The sequence below is a fragment of the Aspergillus nomiae genome, assembly GCF_001204775.2.
Source record: "Aspergillus nomiae NRRL 13137 chromosome Unknown contig00259, whole genome shotgun sequence".
NCBI classification, from domain to species: Eukaryota; Fungi; Ascomycota; class Eurotiomycetes; order Eurotiales; family Aspergillaceae; genus Aspergillus; species Aspergillus nomiae.
Window position 1 is genome coordinate 1 of NW_015378314.1, and position 25,211 is coordinate 25,211.

The following is a 25,211-nucleotide window of genomic DNA, read 5'->3' on the forward strand; positions in this document are numbered from 1 at the left end:
CTGCTTTCTTTGTCCCACCATTCTTGGAATTCTTGTTCGGCTTGGATGTCTTGCAGGTTGTGTTTGGCTGTTGCTGCCTCGCGGATTTCGTCTTTTTCGGTTTGTTGTTGCATGAGGATCGTGGCTAGGGAGAGGGAGTTGGGGGAGGGCGAGGTGAAGCTGGTTTGGTATGGTTCTGGACGGGGGATGTGGCGGACTGATTGGATCGCGGGTCGAGGCTGGGGTTGTGGGGTTGCTGGTGGGTTGGGGGGTGGCGCTGTTGATGGGCCTGAGATGGAAGGTTTGGAGGGAGTCTGTGTGTTGGTGGTAGAGGCTTTGCGGTTCTGGATTTGCACAGGTGGTGTTCCTGGTTTTGATGGCGGTGGTGTCCCGGCGACGGTTTGACGGAGGGTCATGGAGGGCGCCTTGGGGGTTGATTTGACTGAGCCGGAGGTTAGGTTGTCTTGTCCGTCGGTGGCTCCTAATGGGATCGGCTTTGTGGGTGTGGCCGTCTTCCATGGGTTTTGGGGTGGTTCTTTGGCTTTTTTCTGAGCAGCGAGCATCTCTTGCATTTGTTGTTGCTGGATCTTCTTGCGCTCCTTTTGGGATAGTTTTGGAGTGAAGTTGTTGCTGTTGTTGCTGTTGCTTTCCCGAGGGGCGGAAGACATGCCTAGACTGAGATTCGACACGCGGGTTTCTGATGCTTCGTCCATGATGTCTTTTAGATTTTTCTTGGAGCCTGAAACCACTGATGCACTCCACGGCTGTTGAGAGACGTCTGGTGGAGTAAGAGAACCGTTCTTTTTCCCGTTCAGCGCACTAGCTCGTAGTTCAGTTGGAGACGCTGCAAGTATAGCATCTTGTGGGGATGCCATTTGATCATCCAGGTAGCTTCGGCCTTCCAATGATCCTCCCTCTGTTAGACTAGACCCCAAAGCCGGTGAGTCAGGGTATGAGCGCGAGTCATTGGCATCATTTGGTTTGACCCCACGGACTGCCATCTTTCCTTTAATATAGTCTCCCGGTGTGAGCAAATTCTCGTCATCCATTTGGAACATCAGGTCGCCGATTGAATGCTGGGGCCTCAATGATGGGCTACGTGACGTGGCAGCTGAGGCCCCCTTAGTAGGCGTCTGGTGTGCTTTCTGTCCCGAAGGTGCTGAAGGCGTGAGTGTTGCTCGAAGCTTTCCTTCGTTCGTCTCAATCTGGCTGACATGTGACCGAAGTCTCATGGAATCAATCTTCCTCCGCCGGTCTCTTTCTACCAAGGATACAAGCTCAGGGTACTTTTCAAAGACATATTCTTCGGAGTTGCGCCCTCGTGACACCGGGAAGCTTGAAAGCTGGTTCTCGTGACAAACAGAATCAAGCGCACCCAGCAAGAATTCATCGAGATCCTCCAAATATCTAGGACAACGTCAGTAGCCAGGAATACTTCAGTGAGGTCCCCAATCCTACCTATTAGAGAGTAGATCTTCCAAATTCAAGCAAATATACTCCAATGCAGCATCTTTGAATTCCGTCACACAGCAAGGCGCAGTGGCGTTGAGGAGATGACACACATTACGTGTGGTTACTAGCTTTCGTTAGCGATTCGACCAGTACACAGATTAGAAGGGGCTGGAACTCAACATACCGAACCTGCCAAGCATCTTCTGACAGATTTGACCCAATCGGTCAATCATCAGCTCATTTGCCACGAATGCAACATCAAGCACTAGGTCAATGAATTCCTCCAGGTCATTCGTTCGAACTTGGTCGAAAAGTTGCTCCTCCGTATCTGCATACATATACCGAAGCACAAACTCAAATACATGCCGATCAATATGCTTTAGATCCACGTATATATCGTCAGTTGGATCTATACGGCGGGAGGAAAGCCACCTGCCACCTGAACGACCACGGAACAAGGCGTCGAAAAACGGACATCTTTGGCAAATAACTTGGCTGTGAGCCCTCATAGTGCCGTTTTTCAACTCAACGATCACATCACCACTGTCAAAGAACGTGATATCATTGATCGCACGTTCCATATCTGACTTCAGAGCCATTGCAGGCTCAATCATTAACCTGGCAGATCTCTCCAAACTAGTAAGGCCCAGGCTAGTGGCAACACGCATCACTTCAGAGCGGACCTGACGATATCTAGATGCATTTTCCGGTGTATGTTTGGCTAGCTGCCACACTTCGAAAATATTGTCTGTGTAAGAGTAGAAAGCGAGATTCAGAAGAGTCAAGAAGTCAACGCCTTGGAGTTGAAGCTGTGCATATCCTTCTCCGTCGTAGTTGATCGTAAGCACATCAGGAATGGAGAAGGATTGTGCATGCCGTAGATCATGGAATGCCTTTCTCAAAACCGGGCTGCGCCCTGTCAGGATGAACTCGTGCACAGGTATACGTATGTCAGAGGTTGTGGTCATGACCCATACTGTTCCGGGGAAGCGCCCGGTCTGTAGCGGTCGGAAATAGGACTCGACATCTGACTCTGACATGATGGCCTTCTTGATATTGATGACAGGCTCTGAGTCCAACACACTGTCTTGATCAGTGGCAACAGAGCCTAATACAGAGTTGAAAGGTGAGAGTGGGAACATATCTTTCCACAGTGTGCTTTGGTCGATGTTAATTTGCTCCCTGGTAACATCACAGTTCCGTTGCACGGTTGCGAAAGCTCCAAATGCATTGCTACATACGCTCACAACTCGAGAAAGTCCAGGGACGCGGACAAACTTGTGGTCTTTCGATGAACTATCCTTCGCTTTCCCCCGCTTTTCTTTCCTCCAGGCCGATCCAGAAGCCGTGCAAATGATGATCGAGCCATCTTGTCCAACATCGACGTCTCTGACAGCCATGTGCGCCTTCTTCACAGACCACACTCGAGCCGGTGTAGATAAAGAGTTCCGTATTTTAGCTGGGTTTGTAGTAGAAGTCGAACTCGGTGGGTTCTCCGTCCTGTTGACTTGTACTGTGAAGACTTCACCAGAACTGGACAACGCACATATGGTATTTCCACCGGACGTTACTTTAATAATACGATTGACGGAAGTGTCGTACCGGGTAGACATGAAGCTGTTCCTAATGAAACTCGAGCTGATATCTAATGGGAAAGACAGTCTTGAGTAGCCATACTGTGAAAACACCCAAACCTCATGGTTCTGGAGGAGAATGGCCGTGGCTTGGTCAATAGCGGACACGCTCTGGATTGGAGCACTAAAAAGAGACGCTCCGACACGCCGAGGGGTCGTCTGAGTTTCAAGAGATCGGGCATCTGAGTCGACAAGTCCAAGCTGACCTTCATTCTTACCAAAAGTATAAAGACCAAAGTTGCTGAAAACGACTGAATGTATCGCAGATGCTGCAGCTCCAAGAATGGTCTCCTTTTTGAACGGGTTGAATATCTGTCGTGGAGTCTTCTGCATTGGCACATCGTCTCGGTTGTTGGTTCTTGGAAGGCCATAACCTAATTGACCAAACTTGTTACTTCCCCAGCTGAATATCTCGCCGTTCTCTGTAATTGCGAGAGTGTGATCCTGGCCAAGGGCAACAGAAATAACCCTCTTGCTGGCCAACCCTCCGGTCTCAACGCAGACAAAGCTGAACCGTGTTGACTCATCGCCGGTACCTAAGCGCTCCGGGGCCGAAGCCGCACATGAACAGGTTCGACTCTGGATCGTTAGTGAGAATGGCTGTATGCAGCTTGGACATGGCAACGTTCTGAATTTTGATAGGTTTGTTCTTGATCAATGCTGGCAAATCCGTGACTCCGCGCAATTGTTGGAGATTTGAACTCCCTTCATCCAACTGCTGCTCTCGGAATTCGGAAAAGAACCGCTGCAGAAGGTGACCTGGACGTTGGAAAGTTATTCTCTCGGGATACTGGCGGTCGTCCTGGTCCCCCACACCAAGATTCAGGTTCTTATTGCTCCCAAACGTAAATACTTCGTCACCTAGTACATTTGTTCTCGGTTTTAGCGCTCGCTTTGCAAAATGACCATCTTCGTCGAAATCGTCAGGCTCTGAGGATGCAATGGAGGCAGTGTCCGCATTGTCAAGATCGGCGAGACTTAGACCATTCGCTGTCAGAGAGACAATACTCTTGATGTCACGAGATGCAATTGTAGCTCCATATACATCAAAGGGGCTGTACCCTTCTCGGTCTTTAATTTTTATCAAGGTGCCACTCGCGTTGTTTATATTTCCCGATTTACTAAAGTCCGTTGCATCACGCACATCGCGAGTCAGTAACGCTTGGGCAATAGCGGCATTGCCCGCATACAAAGCCCGGTGCAGCGCTGTCCACCCACTCTCCCAATCTTGTGCATATATGTCAATGAAAGGCACCTCGAGTAAAGCCACAGCAAAGTCGGTCGCAGTAGGTTTTGTCGACGAAGCCACAAGGTGGAGTAGTGTTCTGCCGAGTTGATCACGAGCATTCAATTCCTCCCGAGATAATGGCCTTCCACTCCGAGGTGTATTGCTTCGATCCGGGACCGGACTTCCTGGCGACGTTCCGCTCAATTTTTTGCTTTTGAGAGAGAGACCAGTGGAGGCTATCGTACCCCCAGGGCTTCCGATCTTGAAATTAGACGATCCGCTAGGTCCTGAAGCCCGCTGGCTACCGGAGGTATAGCTGGCAGTTGCCAGAACCCGCCGGAAGCTATCAACGTCATCGCGCAAAAATAACTCCCAAAGCTTGCTACTCATGTGCCTCAAGTTGTAATGTGTCAGAATCTCTTATCAGCCGAGGACCAGAACGTCGTGTTCACCACAGAGGGTTCACGGCGCACCGGAAGAGCTCCGCGGGACAACAAGAGTATTCTGACAGGAGGAAGAGAAGGAGTCGACAGTCGTCAACGCGTAGTCGTAGTCTCGGATTGTAGTCGGAGGATGATATACACCAACACAATAGCCGTATCGAAGGGAGAGGAGACGATGCGAAGGAGTATTAGAGCGCGTCGTAAAATGAACGATATGCGGTGGCGATGACAGCTCTGTATTATCTCCGAGCCTCGGACGTGAGGGGAAAGGAACTTTCAGCGCGATCGGTTCGATTCGCCAACGGGACGCGACAGCAAGATCGATGCAGAGGAGTGAATTCGAGCAGCGATGGAAGCGATTCCCGTGGGTATATTCCTAGAGGGATTTTGCTCTTCTTTGAGTCTGATAGTGCTGTCACGGGATTTGAAGGATGACTGACCCATGGATTGGAGGGATAATCGGACAGCGTCCAATCGGGCGGCGCGCACCCCTCCATGCGCGCCGACGAGAGGTTGAGGGACGACCGCGCTTCCAACTTGAACTATGAAACCCCTCACCCGACTACATCCATGCCTTCCTTCGTTTCCGGGCCCAAACGGTCTTGATGATGGGAACTATGGAATTAAGCTTCGGGTTTCAAATGCAACCCTAAACCCATGCTGGAATCTGTACAGTCTTCCTAATGTCCGAAACAATGGGGTCTAAAACCATCTGGGCGTCCACCACAGGATACCTAGTAGGTAAACAGCCCAGTGCACCTCTGTATACTCATACACAGGATACTACTTCGTCGGGCGGCCAAAATCGATCGCCGGATCTATGTTCACCATCAACAGTGGAATAGCCGGACAATCAGTGATGCCTGTGTGACTCGAGCAATTATGGAAGAAAAGATCTGCCTAAAAATGAACCATCCAACTAGGGCTCAATGCAAAAATACAAGGGAAAATGTATATAAAATCCAAAAATAAAAAAGAATGGGAGTGCAAGGATGCGAACCCTGGCCTTGTGAGAAGAGTCACATATCCTACCACTGGACTACACTCCGCTACTCTTATTTGAAGGTTAAAAGAAACCAGGGAAGCTAAGTAGCTAAACAATAACATAATAGCTGAACGCGAAGCGCTCTGCTATGATTGCACATATTGAGTAGTTCTATAATTCTCATATCCAATCCCACTCATAAGGTTACCACGCTATGAACGCGACATTCATTCTGTTAATGGCATCGAACAAACATATGTGTATCTTTGCTCTGAAATATTGCGCCACTTGTTTGGATATCAGCCACTAGCCCCAGTCACACTACTCTCAATATGCTGTATGTACATGTGGATAAAAGATCATGACTATATCAGACCTAGTCCAATCCCAGGTGCCTAAGTGGGTACCATAGCTCTGCAGATGAGTTTGTCTCATCACTTCACCACTTTATCTCAGACTCAGAAGACTCAGAGCCGCCTCATTCGCCCAATTACTTCCTCTAAGTAACATGTGGGCGGCAAAAATATCGCCTTCTGGGGACAAAGAGATCGAACGGGAAAGGAAAAGAAGAAGAAATTAGCCATAGGCGAAGACCCTACTCATATTTGGTCTAGACTGTACGACGGTGTGGGTGGAATACTCCCCATTGTGCATAGCGATACCCTTGGCAGTGGCCTATGTGAAGGGTCTCATTTAGACCTTCCGTCTATATTAATGATTGGCCAAAGGGGGCTTTTTTAGCTGATAGGACGGGCCTATAATCTGGGTAGCATGTTTCTATTCCAGGTACAATCTATCTCGAGCTATACGGATGGTTAATATAATGCCCAAGGATCTGTCACTATGGAGAGCAAGTTGGTTTTTTATGGTGGGTATTATCGAATGATAAACTGGATTAGGGATTCCTATATGGCTTAAAAATTATATGGAGAAAGAAAGGATTTCGTGGAAGAGACAGAATACAGATGGCAAAATGAAAAATGAAAAAGAAAATTTAATAAAAGAAAATATTGAACGAGGAGGATAGATCCAACGAGGGGATAACCCCAAAGAGCGTGCACGCACCCGACAAAGATACGATAGTCTATTTGGTACTGAACAGTGTCCATACCATGATGTATAATAGCACTGTTTATAGGCATACATCTGCATTCCTATCACCAGCTGGCGCCAAACAACAATGACCAAGTCTTTCTGCATTGTCGGAAGAAATCGACTGGCCAACTTTTGTTCCAACGCGATCAGAAATAATACCTGCGGAGCAGAGCCTAGACTGGAGTACTCCGTATTAGAGACGCCATCAAGACAAGAGGTCCCCTGCAAGGTCGCTTAAGATAGTATGCTTCGCTGCAGGCCTTGCAGTTCCGGTGCATGGAGCTTGTCGCACATTGTAAGCCAGACCAATTTCTACCACTAAGCTTTCAGAATGAGCAACCAAGTAACACAACATCGAGTCTGTGCTTCGGTCGGCTATAGGCTGAGTGATTCCTCTGTAAATTTCCTTCCCCACCGCCCATGAAGCTGTTGCAGGTGAGGCGACCATTCCCAGAAGCTGGGGGGTGGTGGTCTATGCTCTGTTTTCGTCGACCGTTCCATTATTGGTACATGACACAGACACGATGGAGAGTGGAAAAGTCGATCATGAATTAAATCCTCCTACTTGAACGTTCTACACCTTAATCCTGTGAAAGTAAAAGTCAAAAAGAGAGAGAGAAGAAGGGAAAAAGCAAAAGCAAAAGTAAAGTGACCGAAAACAAAGAGCTGAGGACGGAAAAAGAAATAAACAAATAAATTAAAAAGCCAGAGATAAGAACCTAACAAATCGAATAAGTCAAAATTAAAATGAAAAAAAAAGGAAGTGAACAAGACAGGGGGGAAAGAACACGAAATCCGCACAGAAAGCAACCCTACTATCAATGAGGGTCCATTATCACGGGGGTGGTTGTTGATTAAGTTGACTGATCGACCTGCGCAAGCGGCAATTTCTGGAGCTCTCATCATACTTTCCATTGGACTGCCGCCTCAATATTGAGTCAGGTATCGTAATTCAAGGTTGAATTGACGAACCTCCCTACACTGGCGACTTGTGGTTTTCGTATTTATTACTCATAAGGTATCATTATCGATTAAGGGTTAATTTAAGAGCGAGACACGTACGTCTGTTTAGTTCGTTAGGTAGCAATAACACACCGAGTCATATTGATACCTTGTATCCTACTGCCAGTTGTCAGGACATCATTGTTAGGTCGATAGAAGATAGAAGGATGATTTCATGAGAATCAGTATCCACCTGACTGTTTTCATACGGTCCAGTTGGGGCAATCATACCGACAGGATACCGCCTCCAGTAGTAGCTGCAACGCAACCGCGACTTATCGCTTGACCGCCTTCTAACGCCCTGGTTTATCCTACCAGCGACTTCCATTGTCATTGGCCGCGATTGATGCTTAACCACTCCTTCAACTGTACGACCCCCGTAAGTAAGTTGTTCTAAAAGCAGTTTCGAGAGAAACTGGGAATTAAAAATATCCCTTACTGGCAACTAGTCACTCGACAACTGAATAATTGTTGAATTGTCTTTGGTAAAGAATGCCGTGGCACTTGTCAGCCTGACCGTGGGCTTTACTTTGCACTTGACCTGGGGGTGGATTGCTCATGAACCACCCGAGTCACCGGGTGTGCGTCACAGACCTCTTTGCTCCCGTGCCGCCGCCGCCGTTGTTGCTGTGCCTCACATATCTGTTAGCGCATTACACGCCTTTTACCTTGTCTCTCCGTTTCATCTCTCCTTCCGTATCCCTCCCCCAAAAAAAACCATTATTGTAATTCCCTCTTCCCCTACCATATTTCTCTCCTAAACCTTTCGAATCCAGTGTATTGGTGACTATGAATCCTTAAATTACCTTATTCTCCCACGACGTGAGGACGCCGTGCAACCCCCCGGATCTGCCTTGTCGTCAGTGCGGAGAAGCTCACAAGGTTGTCTAGACCGCATGCTCTTCAAGTGTGCCAGCATCCTGTTGCCTGAGCACAAAGTGCGATGAAATCAGCCTCCGTTAATTTGATTTGGAACGTACCTAAACTGTCCGGAATTTATTCCCTTAGCGTCTTTCCTAACCCTGAACCTCTGGCTGTGTAGTTCGTTAGCATGGCCGTCCGCATCGTATCAGTCGCCCCCCATTACCTTCTTGATCGAGACAATCGCCCTGCCATAGCTCTGAATTCGATTTCGGCTTTGGAAGGACTACATTGAGTATCCTGTTCTCACTTGCGTTGTGTCGCAGAAGGATCATGCATCAACATCCTCGGTCGCCGGCGCCAACAGCGCCAACCGCTTCCGCCAGGCCGAACTCATCTCGTTCGAGAGAGCTGGATCATCGTCCTAATTCCCCTGCAGCCGATGTTAGGGCACATAACAGCAGAGGCTTGGGGATTGAAGCCGAACCTGGTTCGCCAGGGCAAACTGTCCAACCTGCAAAGGAGGCGGTAACGAAGCTGAACCAGATAATATCGGTATGGGATCAACGCCTGGCTGGTGACCTCGTGGCTCGGTGATGAACCTCTGCTAATTTGTTCCTGTCATGTTTCAGAATTACCACACGAAAGCTGCCCTGATTATACTGCATTCGCGCATTGAGCTCCCACCTTCATTCAACAAGGGTTCCGACACCCCCAGAGTAAACCGTTGGGTACGTCTTATCCCTGTCGCCTGAGAATACACCCTACCCCAGATATAACCAAAACTTGTCTTTCATCTGCGATGTCTCTAATGCTTGGGCTGACCTAATACCTTTACGGCTTAGTTTAACGTTGAGATCGAAGATACAGATGTGCTGCGAGAACAGCTGCGCACCTGGAGAACCTGTGATGCTACCGACAATCGCCCGCCGCCTTTAATTATTGAAACATATCTCGATACAAAGGGACTCACAAATAATCAAACCCTTGTGGCTTTGGATGAAAATGGGAAACGATGGGATGTGTTAGAGGCCCTTGCTGCATCTCAACAAGCCCATCCGGTGAGACCGCCCTCGGCCAGCTCCGATGATGTTATCTTGGAGCGGTGGAGGGTTGAGTTGGGGGATACGTCGAACACGTTGCCGGCTGATCTTGGATCTATTCTGCCTACTGTATACAAGAAAAGCATTGTCCTTTTCCGATCATTATTCACCTATTCTAAGTTCTTGCCCGCTTGGAAGTTCGCAAAGCGCAATGGAAGGCTTCGAGCAAACCCAGCTCTACGGATCAAGTACAGGATCATAGTCGGGTCTCCTAACCATGCGAGTTCGAAGCCAGACCACTTGACCATGCCCTTATACGAGAGTAGTAGCAAAGTGGTCGAAACCTACAGCTTTGGTGTCACCGATTCGCCAGCTGGTCCATTCTCCGCTCAAGTGACATATCGAACAAGCTGCGATTTCCGCGTGGATGACTCCGAGGCTCTGTTAAGTTCTCGATTCATGGGTGCCGATGATGAAATCTTCCGGCCGTCGCTACCTACGCGAGTGGTGGATAGTAAAGTGCCTCCCCCTGAGATAGGTCACTGCCACAAGAGAGGAGAACAGTCGAAGATCCAGATCCTGGCCGGGCATACGGTAGTCTTTCGACCTTCCATCAGGTTGGACCTACGACCAGCGCGAGTCCCATATCAGCTCTCCGGGCTAAAGGAGAGTCAGGCACTTCATCTCCGTCCTCGCCTGGCTCGTCCTCTCGGAAAGCCTTGGCGGTTGCGAAAGCTAGTCCCGTGGGACGCGCTGCTGTGCTTGCTAGTGAAGGTAGCCCAGGTGTCGTCAGACGCCCTTCTATATCTTTCCAGCCATTCAAAGCCCCACCCTTATCGGCATCACCGTCCCTTGTTGACCCTCCGCTCTCGTCTCCTCGCTCAGTATCCGGGCCTCGTCCCCACCCGTCTTTGGCGGCTTCTGCTCGTAAGTCGTTCCCTGCAGTGCAGGACACTGGTATTGTGTCTCCTAGTTCTGCGTCTCCACGACCGGCGTCGATCTCGAGGTATAGCAGTGCCTTCAGCCATCGTCGGGGCAGGCCTTCTTCTGGAGGGATAAACAAATTGGAAGACGATACTTCCAGTGGTAAAGCAAGTGCCACTTCGTCCGCTCAACCTGGATCCGGCTTGCTTGCTGAACCTACTGGAACGAGCGCCGATTCCATTCACGCAGACGATGAGAACATTTCGGAATTTTTGAAAATGCTAGACCTACGAAAAGATCTTCTCAATACGTCAGGCTCGGCTACTCTTGATGCCACTGCGCGTAGGACCACAGTCACTTCGGCCGCTTTAACACGCTTCCAACGTATGCGGGATTCTAATGCTGCTCTTTCCGACTCGATGTCATCATCTCTGCTCTTACAGCGCTCATCCAATTCCTCTAGCAAGCAGCTCTCTGGAGTTCCACCAATGGTTGCGGGAACATCCATCTCAACTGCCTCATCGCCGGGAAAGCCGATATCTCCTCATACACCCCACACTCCGGCGATACCATCTCGTCTTAGTTCTAACAGTATCGTCGATTATACTCATCCTGAGGGCAATGTCACAGAACTCTCCCAGGGCCATGGCTCGCCTCTTGATGAAAACACCAGCGATGGGACAACCATGGAGCACGGACCGTCCGCAGTGAACGCCATAGACATCCCGACATCACCTCGCCTTTTTCCCCCTGCGTATCGTCGATCTAGTTCTGCCGCCCATCGCCCACGTACGGTTGCTGTGGATGACGATGAGATTTTCCCTTTCAATCGCAGCGTAAGCCTTGGTGCCGAGGAGAGATCCAACATGAGCCTCGGTGCACTTCATCGACAGCATGAGTATGAAAGCTCTGGAACGACCACGCATCGAGCTCAGCAAGAGCCGCGTCCATTGCCATCAGACGAAGCTGCAGTTGTACCGCCTAGCTCAATAGCACGTGAACAAGGCTCTCATAAGGGCGTGACCCCTGGCCCTACCGTTGCCTCTTCGGCTTCATCTCACCACCACGTCTACCAGCCACGCTTCAGCCACTCTCGCGGCCGGGGGTCTTCTGGCGGTCATCATTCCCTAAGTTCCGGGTCTAGTAGCCTTGCACGTGGTGCTGCCATCCCTCCTGGTCTTGCTGAACGCGAGAGTGAGCGTGATGGCAACGGGAGCGGTAGTAATAGTGCTACCTCGGCAATGGAAGATCGTCGGGGTGTAGGGCGACGACCCAGTGCTGGGCGTGGCGGTCCGCCACAGTCTGCCCAGTTAGAGGAAGACGAGCCTCTGCTATTCGCTATGAGCGACTTTGGTGCCTCGCGACGGAGCTTCGAAGAAGGCAGACATGGCAACCATGCTCATGATCCGACTGGGAACGTCGCCGGATCAAGACGAGGAGGAAGTGGTAGACGTGGCGGTGGCTTCCATCCTTGGCCCTAAACAGGCTCATGACTAGAGTTTATGCAACATATCGAAAAACATGATCTCTTCATATCCGACTTCACACGCTGCCTATGCCAGCCCAATTGGTCTTCTTGTCTTTTCTTTTGGCCTCTAAATCATATCAGTATAATCTGCGCGATCTGATGTTTTTTCTTTGCCTTGTCAGGGATTGAATTCCTGGTCCAGCGATTATTCGAACGTCTTCGAATGTTTTTATTTACGATCGTGCCATTTTAGCCAGTAAGGCTATTCTTATAGACTGCTTTGTGAGCACCATGATGCAATCAGGGAATGAAGGATAGAATGGCACGGAGCTTTTTTCTTTTCAAAATTTCTTGTTTCTTGGGCATTTTTCTTTTTGGCGTGACAATGTCCTATTTAGATTTCCTGATCCGTTATTGACGCCGGAGCGTCAATAAGGTCCTGAGCATTTTATTCTCTAGGTCCCATTTTGCTTCTTTCTTTTGGGATTCTTGTAAGTACTTGGAGCTGATGACTATTGTCTGTTTTATTGTTCATGATTTGAGGACGGCTCGGAGTTGAAGTTTGTCTTTGAACTGGCTTATCGGCACTATATTTCTCTCAAGCGCATCATAATTCAAAGTTCAGCATGGATTCTCAATTTCAATTCATCCAGTGTTCTAAATTGATTATATATACATTGAAGGGTATGGTATTCCAATGGACTGTTCATTCCGTAAGTTGGGCAGGATTGCCGTTGGCATGGATATTGAGAACATGGGACAGCGAAGACACCATGATATAAAGGACCCTAGAGCTCAAACTATGAGAGGCTCAAGGCATCCATGTGGAATTTGGAAGTCTATGGGCCCGCTTCATGGTGCATTCTCCACCTATAGACTATGTTTGAATACGTCATGCTAGCCATAATGGCTAGGGCGCCTTGGATCTGGTGCACCAGGAACTATGTTGGATACCAACCCGAGTTTATGCTAGAGGTATCATGGAAACCCTCTCATCAGAGTCTGTTCCAATGGACCCCAATTTGAAGAAGATATAGCGTTTGCATAACTGAAGCCCGTAGTACAGCGTACCTTTGTGAGAAGAAAAAACCTCCATATGAATGGAAATGCACCGTAACTACCTGACATAAACTTCGTCAAACCTTACGGAATCACATCTTTCGGAAGGTGTTTCCGGATGCACTGCGTCTCTCCTTTGCCCTGAAACTTGTATCCCGAGACGGTGCAGGGGCCCTGTTCTGCTGTTTCGACTTAACATGGGGTGTGAATGTCACCTCCCTCTCTCCAACGACGCCGCCACGACGCGATGGTCTCTCCTTAGTCCGCATGTTCTGAGCCCTAGAGCCGAAGGAACGGTCGCGAGTAGAGTTGACGCCAGAAGAAGAAGAAACTTGCATTCGGGGCTGCTGGGATCGGTTGGTACGTTTATAGGAGGATGTCGAGATCTTTCCGGAAGACTTCTCCTTAACAGGTCGTTCTGCTTCGCTCTCAGAGTCAGAATCATTGGAGCTGGAACCGGGCACGTCGTCGATTTCCTCCTGTTCAACGGCGGTAAGGCCTCTTTCTTTTCTCTCAGGGACGTCTGTGACAGTGCTGGGGTTGAGAAGCCTGAATTCATGCGATGCCTCGTCCACGGCGAAGTCTTCGTCCTCGAACAACTTGGCGAAACGACTGTCGCCCAGTAGACCTTGGCCGGGTTTCTCTGCTGCAGGTGCAGATGCAGGTGCGTCGACCATCTCCTCGTCACCGCCCTTCTGTAACACACGCTGTGCCCTCTTACGTTCGTTCTTCTCTTCAATGGCCATAAGTCTGTCGGCCATCTTCTTGTTGACTTTGACAGCAGCCTTCTTCTTACCCCGGATTCTGCTTTCGCGCTCCTTGTCGATCTTCTCCTTGACTCTCTTCGCACGTTCCTCTTCCCAAACATAGGGGTTCGTGATCAAACGAGCCTCTTCATACAAGCGTTGTGCCACAAAGTAACCGTGCATGTAAGGACGCAGCAAATTGGTCCGGCCAATCAAGTGCTCCAAGTTCAAAGTGCGCAGTTGAGGAACGGTCAAGAACTTGTAATTGTCGTACACAGAGCTTGCCTGACCGCTGCTGAATGCGTTAGGATCGTTAGGATCTTCAGCCATTTCCTCAACAAGGTTATCCAAGAAGGAACACCATTTTGGCGCGGGCCCAAGCTGAGGGATGAAAAATGCATGCTGCTGGCGTCCTTCGTTGGCAGTCAAGAGCATTCCGCTATCCTTACACCAAGCAACCGAGTTGATGTCGACAGCAGGTTCCACAGACGTCCAAGGGCTGCCGTCCCGAGGGTCCCAAATCTTGATAATCTTTTTGTCCGAAGAGAGGATCTTAGGCTCCATGGTCTGTTCACGTGTTAAGGACGAAGGCTGCAAGAACTTAAGTGTGTGGACGGGGAATCCATATCCTTGGTCTTTCTTGAGCAGAGGAACTGGCGAACGAAGATCGTATAGGTGAATAAGGCCATTGGAGGAGCCGGTACCGAGTGTCAAGCCTGAACGGTGGAATTCCAAAGCTGTAATCTCATGGCGGCCTTCATCGGGCATAGATTGTGTTGGCGGTAACAAGATTCCTGCCCTGCCTTTCGCTCTTGGATCCCAGAGTTCCACCGTGCCTAGTGTAGTACCAAAGGCGAGCAAATTGTGGCTTTCCTCCGCAATAGCTCCTGTGTTGACGGCACCTGTATTTATACCACCTTGCAACGCTCCTCCGCCAGCGGATGTGAAGTCGTCGCCACCCACGTCAATCTCGAAACTCCGCATGTATCTACCCATCTCCAAATTGAGTCGAAAGACTTCACCCATGCCATCTTGATTCACGCCGACGGAAGGGACTAATGCCTCGGTAGATTGTCTATCGTAAACTAGATCACGCCCATATCTGGGAAGTCTCGTTGTGTAATGGCACCCTGCAGGTGTGTGAAACTGAAGTGACCGATCGGACTGTAAATGGAGAGATTTGGAGTAGTCAGAGGATAGAAGAAGGAATGTGGTGTTTAGCGCATCTGTGTGACGAGCCCATGAGAGGGACAACTGTGAAAGTTGATGTGTATGAATCTGAGGCTTATAGGTTCCTATGTCTTATCGTCAGTCGCATGCAAAATATTATAGTCGCGTTACTCAAGACGTAATCTAACCTGTGCTCATAACCCATTCACCATCTTCGCTTACTCTTACACAATGACTCGCTTCTTCGAACTCGAAATCTTGTAAGAGTTCAACCCGATTCGCATACTCCGGGTCATTTTTGAGACTGCGCTTTCTCCGTCTCGCAAGCCATTCAGGAAGTGGCCTCGCAGTGTTCGATCCAGAGATTGTATAAACCGGCACTTCTGACTGATTCGAAAGCTTCATCTTTGCGCAGTGGTGCTCTTTGAGCGAGAAAGAGCCTGGCGTTGCTGCGACTGGTAAAGCTCCGACTAAAAAAAAAAAAGAGCCTTTGCAGATAGCGATAGCAGGACCCACGTGACCCAGCGGGTGTCGATCATTGATGATTGGTTCACGCGGTCCGGACGAACCTCCGTCGGGTTTCATGGCGTCGGAGGCCTGGATTGAAACAGCGACTTGCGACATTCTATATCTTGAACGCCATCCGTTATCGGAATCCCTTATAATCGCGCCTCTATCATGATTGCTTTATCTTGATATATACACCGACTTCATTATTGGTATAGCATTTGTGACCCTTCCCTGCGGTGCGATGGCGCCAGCGAGCTGATCTATTTGCTAACTTCTGCGATAAGTTAACTCCATGGGCTATGGGTTGCTTCTTGGGATATAGTTTGCTTTCCAGACACTCCTGGAGATGATCACTATTTCTCTTTTAAAGGCTCTTTTGGCTATCAATGAGTATTGCCAGGATCTGCCTCGGAGCAACCGTTAAACCATGGACTTTCCCGGAGGGTCCGTTACAAATATACGCGTCCTTGTAGGTTAATCTTTACTCGGGTTTGATGTAAGCTTCTAATCCAAAAATCTAGGATGGATTCTCCAATATCTACTGGAGAATATATACGGAAGATCCCAACATTACAAATCTTCCAGGCGAGGCTCCAGCTAACGGTTTCACCATTCTTAAGCATTTAAGTCGCCTCAAGGACTTAGAGCTGCGATTGAGGAACTCGGACTGCTTAGTATCGAGTTACCCTAGGCGTCTTGGCTTATGGGTGTTTTCTGCGACTCCAGAATTTGAGTCTGTGGCCTCTTTGCGGTCAGACGAAAGTAAAGGGGAGCAAAGCAGACTTATCGTCGGCTCTTCGACGTTAAAAGGTTTGTACGCTCAAATCCCTTTGAATTTCTTCTGTACCTTGTGCGTTGACTGTATAACCATAGTATCTGCGTCTGGGAGTGTTACGCCTCGCGAGCTAGTTAAGAATCTCTCGACAGATCCTCAGACCGCAGGGAGTTCAACCGGGTCGCAACGACCACAGGCTACCCCCACATCTACGAGACGGGTTGATAGCTATAGTAGCTCTGTTGCAATCTACGCAGCTTTCATTTCAGCCATAACAGGCTCACTTAATCTTCAACTGATTCGTCGCAGCAGTGCGATTCCTCTAGGGTCACGGACCCTCTTCACTGTCGTCGAGAGGGATTACTACGAGACCTCCAGAATAGTCAATGATGATCTTTCTTCAATTTCTGCTCTGACTACAATCCAAGTTCAATTGACCTCGGCTGGGAAACTAACGGTGTCTTTGCAGACAACATCACAGCATGGCATTGCCCCGCTATGCAGACCTGGGGAAAGTCCATCCGACGTATGTGATATAGCTCCCGGAGCTGATATCTGGTTATCACCCAGCGGCTCTGTTGCGAGGCTAGTATCAACCAGCCCAGGTCCACCTAATGCCTCATCCCCGTATCCATCCACGGGAGGCATTGGTACTGATAATTTAGGCGCTGCAGGACGCAAGCAATGGAAAGCCAACGTGCTAGATTGGCTAAGGAACTTTGGGCTGCCGATTGATACTGTTGATGAGACAGCCTGGGTAGAAATTGAAATTTGGGAACCGTTTTACTCCAGGTTAGCTGGGGAGACTTTACGGCTAAATGAGGATAACTCATCTACGCTTCCCTTGAAGCGTGTCCTCTGGCCTGCTGTGTATTGCTTTCGGAGAACAAAGTCAGCATCCCCTGGATCCTCACAATGGATGGAAAGTGCTTGCCCTGTGGTCAGCGATCCTTTGGATTTCGCAGAGAATTGGCGTGTAGTGGAAAAGCCAAAGCATGATGAGACAAGTCCTAAACCCCCGTCTAGTCATCCAGAACAACAATCAAGGAACACTGAACCATCCTCTGCTACTACTGACATTCTCGAGGGAATAGAAAGCCTATCCCGAGCTTCTGAGTATCCTGATCTCCAGACTATCAGTCTCGTATATCCGACACCACCAGATGGAGCTGCTGTGATGGGGTTGAATCTAGCAGGCGCATCAGACACATTTGCTGAAGAACCAGAGCTTGTGCCATCCCTCTTACAAAACCAAAACAAGCCAAAGTACTACGAGCAGTTTACTGCTAAAGATCGCTCAGACGCTGACCCATCGGCGGGATTTGGCCCGTTAGGTGGGCTTGCGGTAGGATCTGGATTATACGACACTAATGAGGATGATGATCTCTTCGGAGACATGGATGAAAGAGACTTTGGCACCAAAGGAATCACCGATGCAGATTTCAATTTCTTCGATGACCCTAGCTTCGCTGCCATGGATACTGATGACCCTGCTGATGACGCTCAAGAGATGCCTGACATGGCCAACTTAGAGGCCGCAGAGGCACATCCTACCGTCTCTGAAGATGCCATATTAGAAGATATCCCAGCTCAGAAAACACCAGCAGAAGATCTTGAAGTAACCCAAGCAAGCCCCGATGAGGTAACACCAAAAGTTCAACATGAGCACCTGGATGCAGAGGAAATCACAGAGGCAGCCTCGCCTTATATTGAACAAAATCAAACAATAAGTCCCCCTTTGAGTCCAGTGGAAATCAAGAGAATATTGTTACCAGAACCCAACGGGGACAGTCATGTTCCCACCAAAGGAAGCCGCAAGCAAAGCTATTACAACCCAGTTGCATTCAAACCAAATATGTCTGCCTGGGATCAGAAGTATGGTGCTGACGGCAAGTTCCGATTCACTACTGCGGGCCCATCTGCTTCCAAAGTGTACACAAATTCCGATATTCCAACTGTCGGTATGCCTCGCCGGCGCATTAAGAAATACCCCACCGCTGGCGCCAGCGCGATGGGCCTAGATGGTCACGCCAGTCCATCAAGCGAAGGTCATTATCTACAAACGGTTTCGGATTCTAGCAGCGATACAAGCGACGATAGTGATAATAGTGCCTCGGAAAGTGATGCACCACCGTTGCTAAGTCGCAAGCGAAAACGTGCCTGTTCTAACTCCGTCAGCTCGCCGGCCTTATCTCAGGTGAAGTCTCTTGGGGAGGGAGACCAGGAAATCCCTATCCATAGACCTGAGCATTCAATATTCCTGGGAAATTTGTTATCCACTTTCTCTGATTGGTCAATGACCGGTTATTTCTCATTAGCAGAAAATCGGTTATTCCCTGTTCTCACCCGCAAAGACATGCAAATTCAAATTGCCCAGTTATTTGTTGACCAAATCACACAGTCCTCTTTGGACCATAAACTGGATGGAGGCTTCTGTCTCTCCGATCTTGAAGCCAAGGCATATTCAGTTCAAAGTTTCCTCGAAGAGGAAGGTGTATTGGGCAGCATTGAAAGGCTTGATTTGAATAGTTGGATATCCCTACAGGACAATGAACAAGCCTCTCCTGCACCCAACGGCACCGTAGCCCGACAACCCTCTCAACGGAAAGAGACGGGAAAAGGTTTAATAACAAAACTGTCTCCGCCACATTTACGCGTGCGTCGCGGCAAGGAATACTTGGAAGCTCTGCCTCCTGCAATCTCATTTTGGGAAACATTCGGCCTGGAACCAGCCGACGGCCCAAAGGATATCTCAGCTTATTGTATTCATCCTCAAATTGCTGCCGATGCTGCCAATGTATTCCTGGAACGTCTAGGGTTGCTCTACGCTAGTTGTAACCTTGGAAAACATGTTCGGGGATGTAGGTCTAGTGCCTTTGAATGGGGGCTTTGCTCCTGGGACGTTGGTCCTTTGGATACCGCACAGTTCCTGCCTGCAATGCAGTCCTTAAAAGTAATATGCGAAGAGCTCGGTACGTTGGAGATCCGGTGAGCCGTATATTTACCATGTGCTAACATTCACAGGGACGGCACTTTTGAAAGGTTCTCCAAGCAATGATAGCCTAGTAATCTACATAATCAATCCGTTTGCACACGCATCGGCGCTCGTCGACATATGCTCTGCTTTCTGGTGTTTGTTTCAAAAGTATATCACCGACACCGGCAAGCAACAAGCCCGACAGTTGAATGAAGTGGTGCTACAGATCATTCCAATTAGCTTTATAATGTCAACAGGCTCGGTGGTCGTCCCTCCACAAACCCAGTACCTGAACTTGGCACTGGAAATCTACAGTCGATGCCCTCCCAAAGCACTACAGTCGAGTCTCGTGAATTGCGCACCTCCCGTCCTTCTTGCCGAGCCTCTCCCTAGGACGATCAGCTTTAGACTCGCCTCTGAGAAAACCTCACCCTTGCAAGAAGGCAAATGTCTTCATATTGCGTACTCAAAAAGTCAAGATCAGCGCTGGATAGGTGTTGCCTGGTCTGACAACTCTGGGGCACTCCAGCGTACAATTTCTTATAATTTACGCTACCGAAATGCCAGTGCTGTTAGGAGCATTTCGGATGTGCGTAGCGAGATTTGGGTGGCGACAAAGGACATCGTGGATAGAATTCAAGCGCGATGGAAGGTTTTCGTCGTGAGCACTGAGCCTGTAGATCAGGACGAAGTTGATGGTAAGGATGTCGCCAAAATGTCTTACGTACATTCCGCTGATTTGCATTCACAGCATGGACGGGTTTTATCGAGCAGTATAACAAGGCAAACTCCATACCATTAGAGCTGACGATATTGAGCGTAAATACTGCTCCCGATCTTTACATTGAGCCTCCGTTCTTACCCATGTCTATGAGCGTCTTTAATCCACAGACCTCCTCAACACCCGTTGCTACACCAAATGCTAGTGGCAACGTCTTCTCGCCGGATCAATGGGGCACTGCGCCTACCCCTCCCAGCGGCGGGAATGCGCCTGCAAATGCTTCAACACCCACAGAACCTACTCTGGAAGCGGAATCCGAATCCGTGCTTACAGATATATGCGATGAATCCTGGGGCGTGGTACTCTCCCATCGCCTCAACAATTCACCTCACCTCACCGAGTACCGACCAGCATTGGCTAGCGGTTACCTACTTCGCCGAAAGGGAGACACCGACGGGGACGGTGTATATGCGATGACCCTTAACCTTATATATACCCAACGACCTTCTTCCTGCGAAACAATTCTTCGAGAAACCCTAGGAATGTACCGTGATCTCGGCACCCTTGCTCGAGCCAGGGGTACCCGCACTGTACAACGAAACACATTACCTTGGCACATCGCCACAGCAGTAAGAGCACAGGAACTGTTAAGTCATGTTTTGTGATTTGTGACTGATTTGATACCATGTTCAACGGCAATGGGTGGCGTTGAAAGTTTATTGGGTTCCTTTTAGCTTCTGTACATAAGCGGCTCTTGTTTGGCGCTCACAAGATTGGATATACCAGGCGTACCTTGTTTTTTTTTCCCTCTTCTCTATGTATTATTCAAATATTTCTGCATCAAAGCGCTTCAGGTGTTGTTATTCTTCATTGCATGTGGAGCGGGAAAGCATACCTGGTTTTTGAACTACAGCTTTGTGGCACATCTACTAGGATATATTTCATATACAGCACGCTTTAGATTGAGCTCTTTTTTCATTTAAACTTGACAGCAACTGCCTGGCAACTTCAATATCACACAATTCTTCTTCTAATAGATCACAGTACCTCTAACTCTCCTTATCTAATCATAGTCTCCCAATTCTATCCCGAACACCCCTGAACATTCATCATCAACTCAACGACACTATATATGTGATCACATGACCACAATCCGCTTATCGTATCTAATCTCCTAGTGATATCGAAAAATTCAAAGATTTATACATCAACACCCCAAACCTCCATTGCTCATCTCACAGGGCCATACACACTCCCACAAGCCCTCAGTCCACCGATACCACCATAGCGAACATACCTAACCAATAAAAAACGGAAACTAACACACCGCGCACCAGCAAACACCAAGAAGCATATCCAACCCCACTATATAAATCCGCAACCAACAAAAACCACACCCCCACTAAGAAATTAAATCCGCGCCAGCACTTCTCCCAAGTACCAGTCACAGGAAATCCTCACAAAGCGCCACAATGTCTCAACAAGAGAACCAGCCGAACCCCTCCTACCTCGACCTCGGCATTACGCTCGCAATCCACAACTGGCCCGCTCTCACGCTAGCCGTACAGTCGAACTGGGGCGGCCCAACGTCATCCGATAAGCGCGATTGGCTCTGCGGTGCCATTTCTGACATGCTGAATGATCGGCCGGAGACGGATGCGGAGGATCTCGAGGACGTGCTCATCCAGGTTATGAATGATGAGTTTGACGTGGTTATTGACGATGAGAGCGCGGTGCCTGTTGCGGCTGAGATTATGGAGGTGAGGGAGTTGGTGGCGAAAGGCGATATCGGTCCTATTAAGCAGATGTGGGAGAACTACCAGACGAAGAGTCAGCAGAAGGCTAGTAATGTTGCGGCGGCTTTTAAGAGGGGCGAGGATGAGGACCAGGATTCTGAGGATGATGATGAGGAGGATGAGGAGGATGTTGATATGGGGGAGGCTCCTGCTTTGGTTAGGGCTCCGAAGGAGAAGGTTGAACCTGAGGTGGATGAGGATGGGTTTACTAAGGTTGTTGGAAAGAAGAAGCGTTGATTTATCCTTCTTTTTATCTTCGTTCCGTGTTTTGGTTGCTACGAGCTGTTTAGATATAGATACTTTCTGCATGTCCATATGGGTATTACTTCATGATTTGATGCGTTGATGGATATACGTGGATATCTACATGTAATGTAAACCGGCGTGAAACGTCCAAGCAAATTTTTTACCATCCAGCAAAGAAACAGCAGGAAAAAACAATCTATAAGAAAGGAAAATTTCATCATCATCAACCGAGAAGAAGTCTGTGGATCTTCTCATCCACCTTCTGCCCACCCATACCTCCCTGACCGTAGTCGGTTCAATTGCAGCCGTAACCCACCAAGGGTCAAGAAGACTGAGATAGAAGTCGCCCGGTTTTATTTGTGATTATGTATGCTTAGTTCTCTTCCTCAGTCTTGATGAGCTTGGTGATCATACCAATGGCAACGGTTTGTCCCTATTAAAGTTCCAACTGGTTAGCTTTTTAGTCAACTAGTATATAGTACAGCTGCTTACCTGATCACGCAGAGTGAACCGTCCCATTTGGTTGTAGTCCTCGAAACGCTCGACACAGACGGCACCAGCAGTGCTAGTGACATCAAGACGGGCGATGATAGTCTGGCCCTTGCTGGCGAAGGGAGGTGGGCGCTTGCTCCTGCGGCCCGTACCAGGCTCGCACTTGTGCAGCAGGGCGGAGATTGTAACCTCTTCAACGGCTGAGTGAACGTGCATAACACAGTTATAACCGGTAGTGAGAATGCTCTTCAGATCGAGAATCCTAATCTTGGCCTCAAAGCTCGACACACAGTTCACCAAACGCTTAGGAGAGCAAAGTACAAATCCGGGAAGGAGATCTTCTTCTTCCACACCACGAAGACGCATGCGGACTTGGTCACCACAAGTGGCTGTCGGGATCTCATCCTCAGTCTCTCCATAGAGAGCTGTGATCTCAACCTTGGTGCGGTTGGGCATAATGATACAATTGCCGTTCTTCTTGACCACACCGGATTCAACGCGACCTTCCACCATGGTACCCATGTCACGATACTTCGCGGTAATAGGCATCATGAATGGTGCATTGATCTTACGCTCGGGCAATTTCATGCTGGACAGGTACTCCAAAAGGGAGGGGCCATCGTACCAAGGCGCAAGGTCCTTAGGGACACGATCCTTGATACCGAATGTCCTTTGAGCGGAGATAGGCATGAAGGTAAGATCATCCTTTTTGTAGCCGAGGGCCTCCAGGAACTTCGAGACCTTGACCGTGCACTCCTTGAAACGAGCCTGACTCCATTCCACAGTAGGGTCGTCCATCTTGTTGACAGCAACGACCAGTTTCTGGACACCTGTGTTTCTCGCCAACAAAGCGTGTTCACGAGTCTGGCCACCCTTTTCGAATCCAGTTTCGTATTCACCCTTTCGTGCGGAGATAACCAGAACACCAACATCAGCTTGTGAAGCACCGCCAATCATGTGGTGAACGTATGCTTTGTGACCAGGAGCATCGAGAATGGAGAAGTGTCTCTCAACAGGTCCGTCAGGCGACTCCACATCAAGCTTGAAGTGAGCACGGCCAACCTCGACCGTCTTTCCCTTGGCTCGCTCTTCGTTCGTCAAATCCAAAGCCCAGGAAAGATACCAAGTCTCACGACCGGCTTCCTTGGCATCTCTCTTATACTTATCCAATGTTCGCTCATCCACCATTCCAGTGACGTACAGGATGGATCCACCCAGAGTAGACTTTCCGGCATCAACGTGTCCGATGAACACGATGTTCACGTGCTCCTTCTTCTCACCGTAAATTTCCTTCAACGTAGCTTCGTCAACATCGGCTTGTTGCTCCTTGGCAACGGCATCTGCAGCACGGGCAGCCTTAGCAACTTCAGCTCGGGAAGGGCTGGCTCTTCCGGGGCTAGAGCGACCCGACGCAGGAGCAGGAGATGATTTGCCGCTGGCGGCAGCCTTCTGTTCTGCCTTCTTCTCCGTCTTCTCAATAGCCTTAGTAGCCGTCACCTTGGCGGCTGCCTGAGCAGCATCGGGTCCCTTGGAGTCTCCGGGAGTCGCAGATCCCGAAGATGGTGTTTTCGACGCAGGAGCAGGAGAGGGTGTACCGATCGAAAGAACCTTGGTCTTAGGGGCAGCAGGAGAGTCGCTAGCGCCACCGATAGACAGAACCTTAGCCTTAGGAGCGGCGGCGGCAGGCTTGGGCGCTGATTGAGCAGGCTGGGATTCAACAGCCTTGGGCTGCTGCGTAGCTTGGGGTGGCTGTTGAGCAAATTGTTGCTGTTGCTGTGGTTGCTGGTAACCGCCATATTGCTGGTTGTAAGATTGGTTGTAGCCACCAGGCTGCTGAGCATAGGCTCCATACTGACCATATGCCTGCTGCTGTTGGCCATATTGGTAACCGCCATAGCCTTGCTGGCCATACTGCGCCCCGTACTGTGGGAAGCCGCCGTACCCTTGGAAAGACTGGCCGGGCACGAAAGAAGCGGCTCCTGGTTGAAAAGAGGCCACTCCTGGACGGAAAGAGGGAGCTTGGGCTTGTGGTCGGGACTGTGCGTTCAAGTTGACGCCCTCAGTCTGCTGGGAGAGTTCATCCTCCCAGGACTCCGGAGTTTGGCCGGCCATGTTTAGATTTGAAGAGCAGAAAACAAGGCGAACAAACCAAACACGTCTCTATCAAAAAGAAAGAAGAGATAGTCTGGAGGTGGATCTAAAAGTTGACGAGTGAAGAGTAGTTTAGATAGTGAGGGGCCTTTGGAAAGCGTCGATTTTGCAGCCGCTGACTCAGCGATAAAACGGGCTCTTCCCCGCCTTCGCCCAATCAGGGGACTTTTGCATTGTTTGCTTGGGGGGATTGTAAACTATGTACCTTGGCCATACGGAGTACTCTGGCTGTTTCGCGATGATATTGAATATTACTCAGTAGCGTCCTATTCTGGAGGAATCGCTAAGAGCGTAGATTTTGGTGGCGTACAGCTCGCGCATGATCTTCTCTTACAGATTGTCAATCACAGAGAGTCTGTTATCGATAAGCAACGCAAACCCCTCGAACGTTGTCCGCCACATACAATACATTTTGATATTGGCAATCAATCTGAGATTGGGTTGCCTAACGGAT

General features: G+C 49.2%; 6 protein-coding genes across 6 annotated transcripts; 3 read left to right on the forward strand and 3 right to left on the reverse strand.

Moving 5' to 3' along the window:
* ANOM_009479 (BTB domain and ankyrin repeat protein) lies at nucleotides 1-4,683 on the reverse strand (the record flags this gene model as incomplete). Its single annotated transcript, XM_015554735.1, has 4 exons — nucleotides 1-1,386; nucleotides 1,438-1,555; nucleotides 1,616-3,540; nucleotides 3,602-4,683. Coding segments are annotated over 4 exons (4,511 nt in total), but the record flags the coding sequence as incomplete, so codon positions are not given.
* A 4,329-nt stretch (nucleotides 4,684-9,012) lies between these two features.
* Nucleotides 9,013-12,127, forward strand: ANOM_009480 (putative autophagy protein Atg13; the record flags this gene model as incomplete). Its single annotated transcript, XM_015554736.1, has 4 exons — nucleotides 9,013-9,234; nucleotides 9,312-9,410; nucleotides 9,525-10,236; nucleotides 10,287-12,127. 4 exons carry the CDS (start codon nucleotides 9,013-9,015, stop codon nucleotides 12,125-12,127), a joined length of 2,874 nt encoding a protein of 957 aa, XP_015404503.1.
* A 1,138-nt stretch (nucleotides 12,128-13,265) lies between these two features.
* On the reverse strand, nucleotides 13,266-15,494 carry ANOM_009481 (WD repeat NOL10/ENP2 family protein; the record flags this gene model as incomplete). The annotated part of the gene is made up of 2 exons (XM_015554737.1): nucleotides 13,266-15,214; nucleotides 15,278-15,494. 2 exons carry the CDS (start codon nucleotides 15,492-15,494, stop codon nucleotides 13,266-13,268), a joined length of 2,166 nt encoding a protein of 721 aa, XP_015404504.1.
* A 532-nt stretch (nucleotides 15,495-16,026) lies between these two features.
* Nucleotides 16,027-20,737, forward strand: ANOM_009482 (uncharacterized protein; the record flags this gene model as incomplete). The annotated part of the gene is made up of 5 exons (XM_015554738.1): nucleotides 16,027-16,068; nucleotides 16,121-16,409; nucleotides 16,473-19,346; nucleotides 19,399-20,049; nucleotides 20,103-20,737. 5 exons carry the CDS (start codon nucleotides 16,027-16,029, stop codon nucleotides 20,735-20,737), a joined length of 4,491 nt encoding a protein of 1,496 aa, XP_015404505.1.
* Nucleotides 20,738-21,544: 807 nt separating this feature from the next.
* On the forward strand, nucleotides 21,545-22,105 carry ANOM_009483 (pre-rRNA-processing TSR2 family protein; the record flags this gene model as incomplete). The annotated part of the gene is made up of 1 exon (XM_015554739.1): nucleotides 21,545-22,105. One exon carries the CDS (start codon nucleotides 21,545-21,547, stop codon nucleotides 22,103-22,105), a length of 561 nt encoding a protein of 186 aa, XP_015404506.1.
* Nucleotides 22,106-22,392: 287 nt separating this feature from the next.
* Nucleotides 22,393-24,718, reverse strand: ANOM_009484 (translation termination factor GTPase eRF3; the record flags this gene model as incomplete). Its single annotated transcript, XM_015554740.1, has 2 exons — nucleotides 22,393-22,547; nucleotides 22,607-24,718. 2 exons carry the CDS (start codon nucleotides 24,716-24,718, stop codon nucleotides 22,488-22,490), a joined length of 2,172 nt encoding a protein of 723 aa, XP_015404499.1. The 3' UTR covers nucleotides 22,393-22,487.
* Between the last annotated feature and the right edge of the window lie 493 nt (nucleotides 24,719-25,211).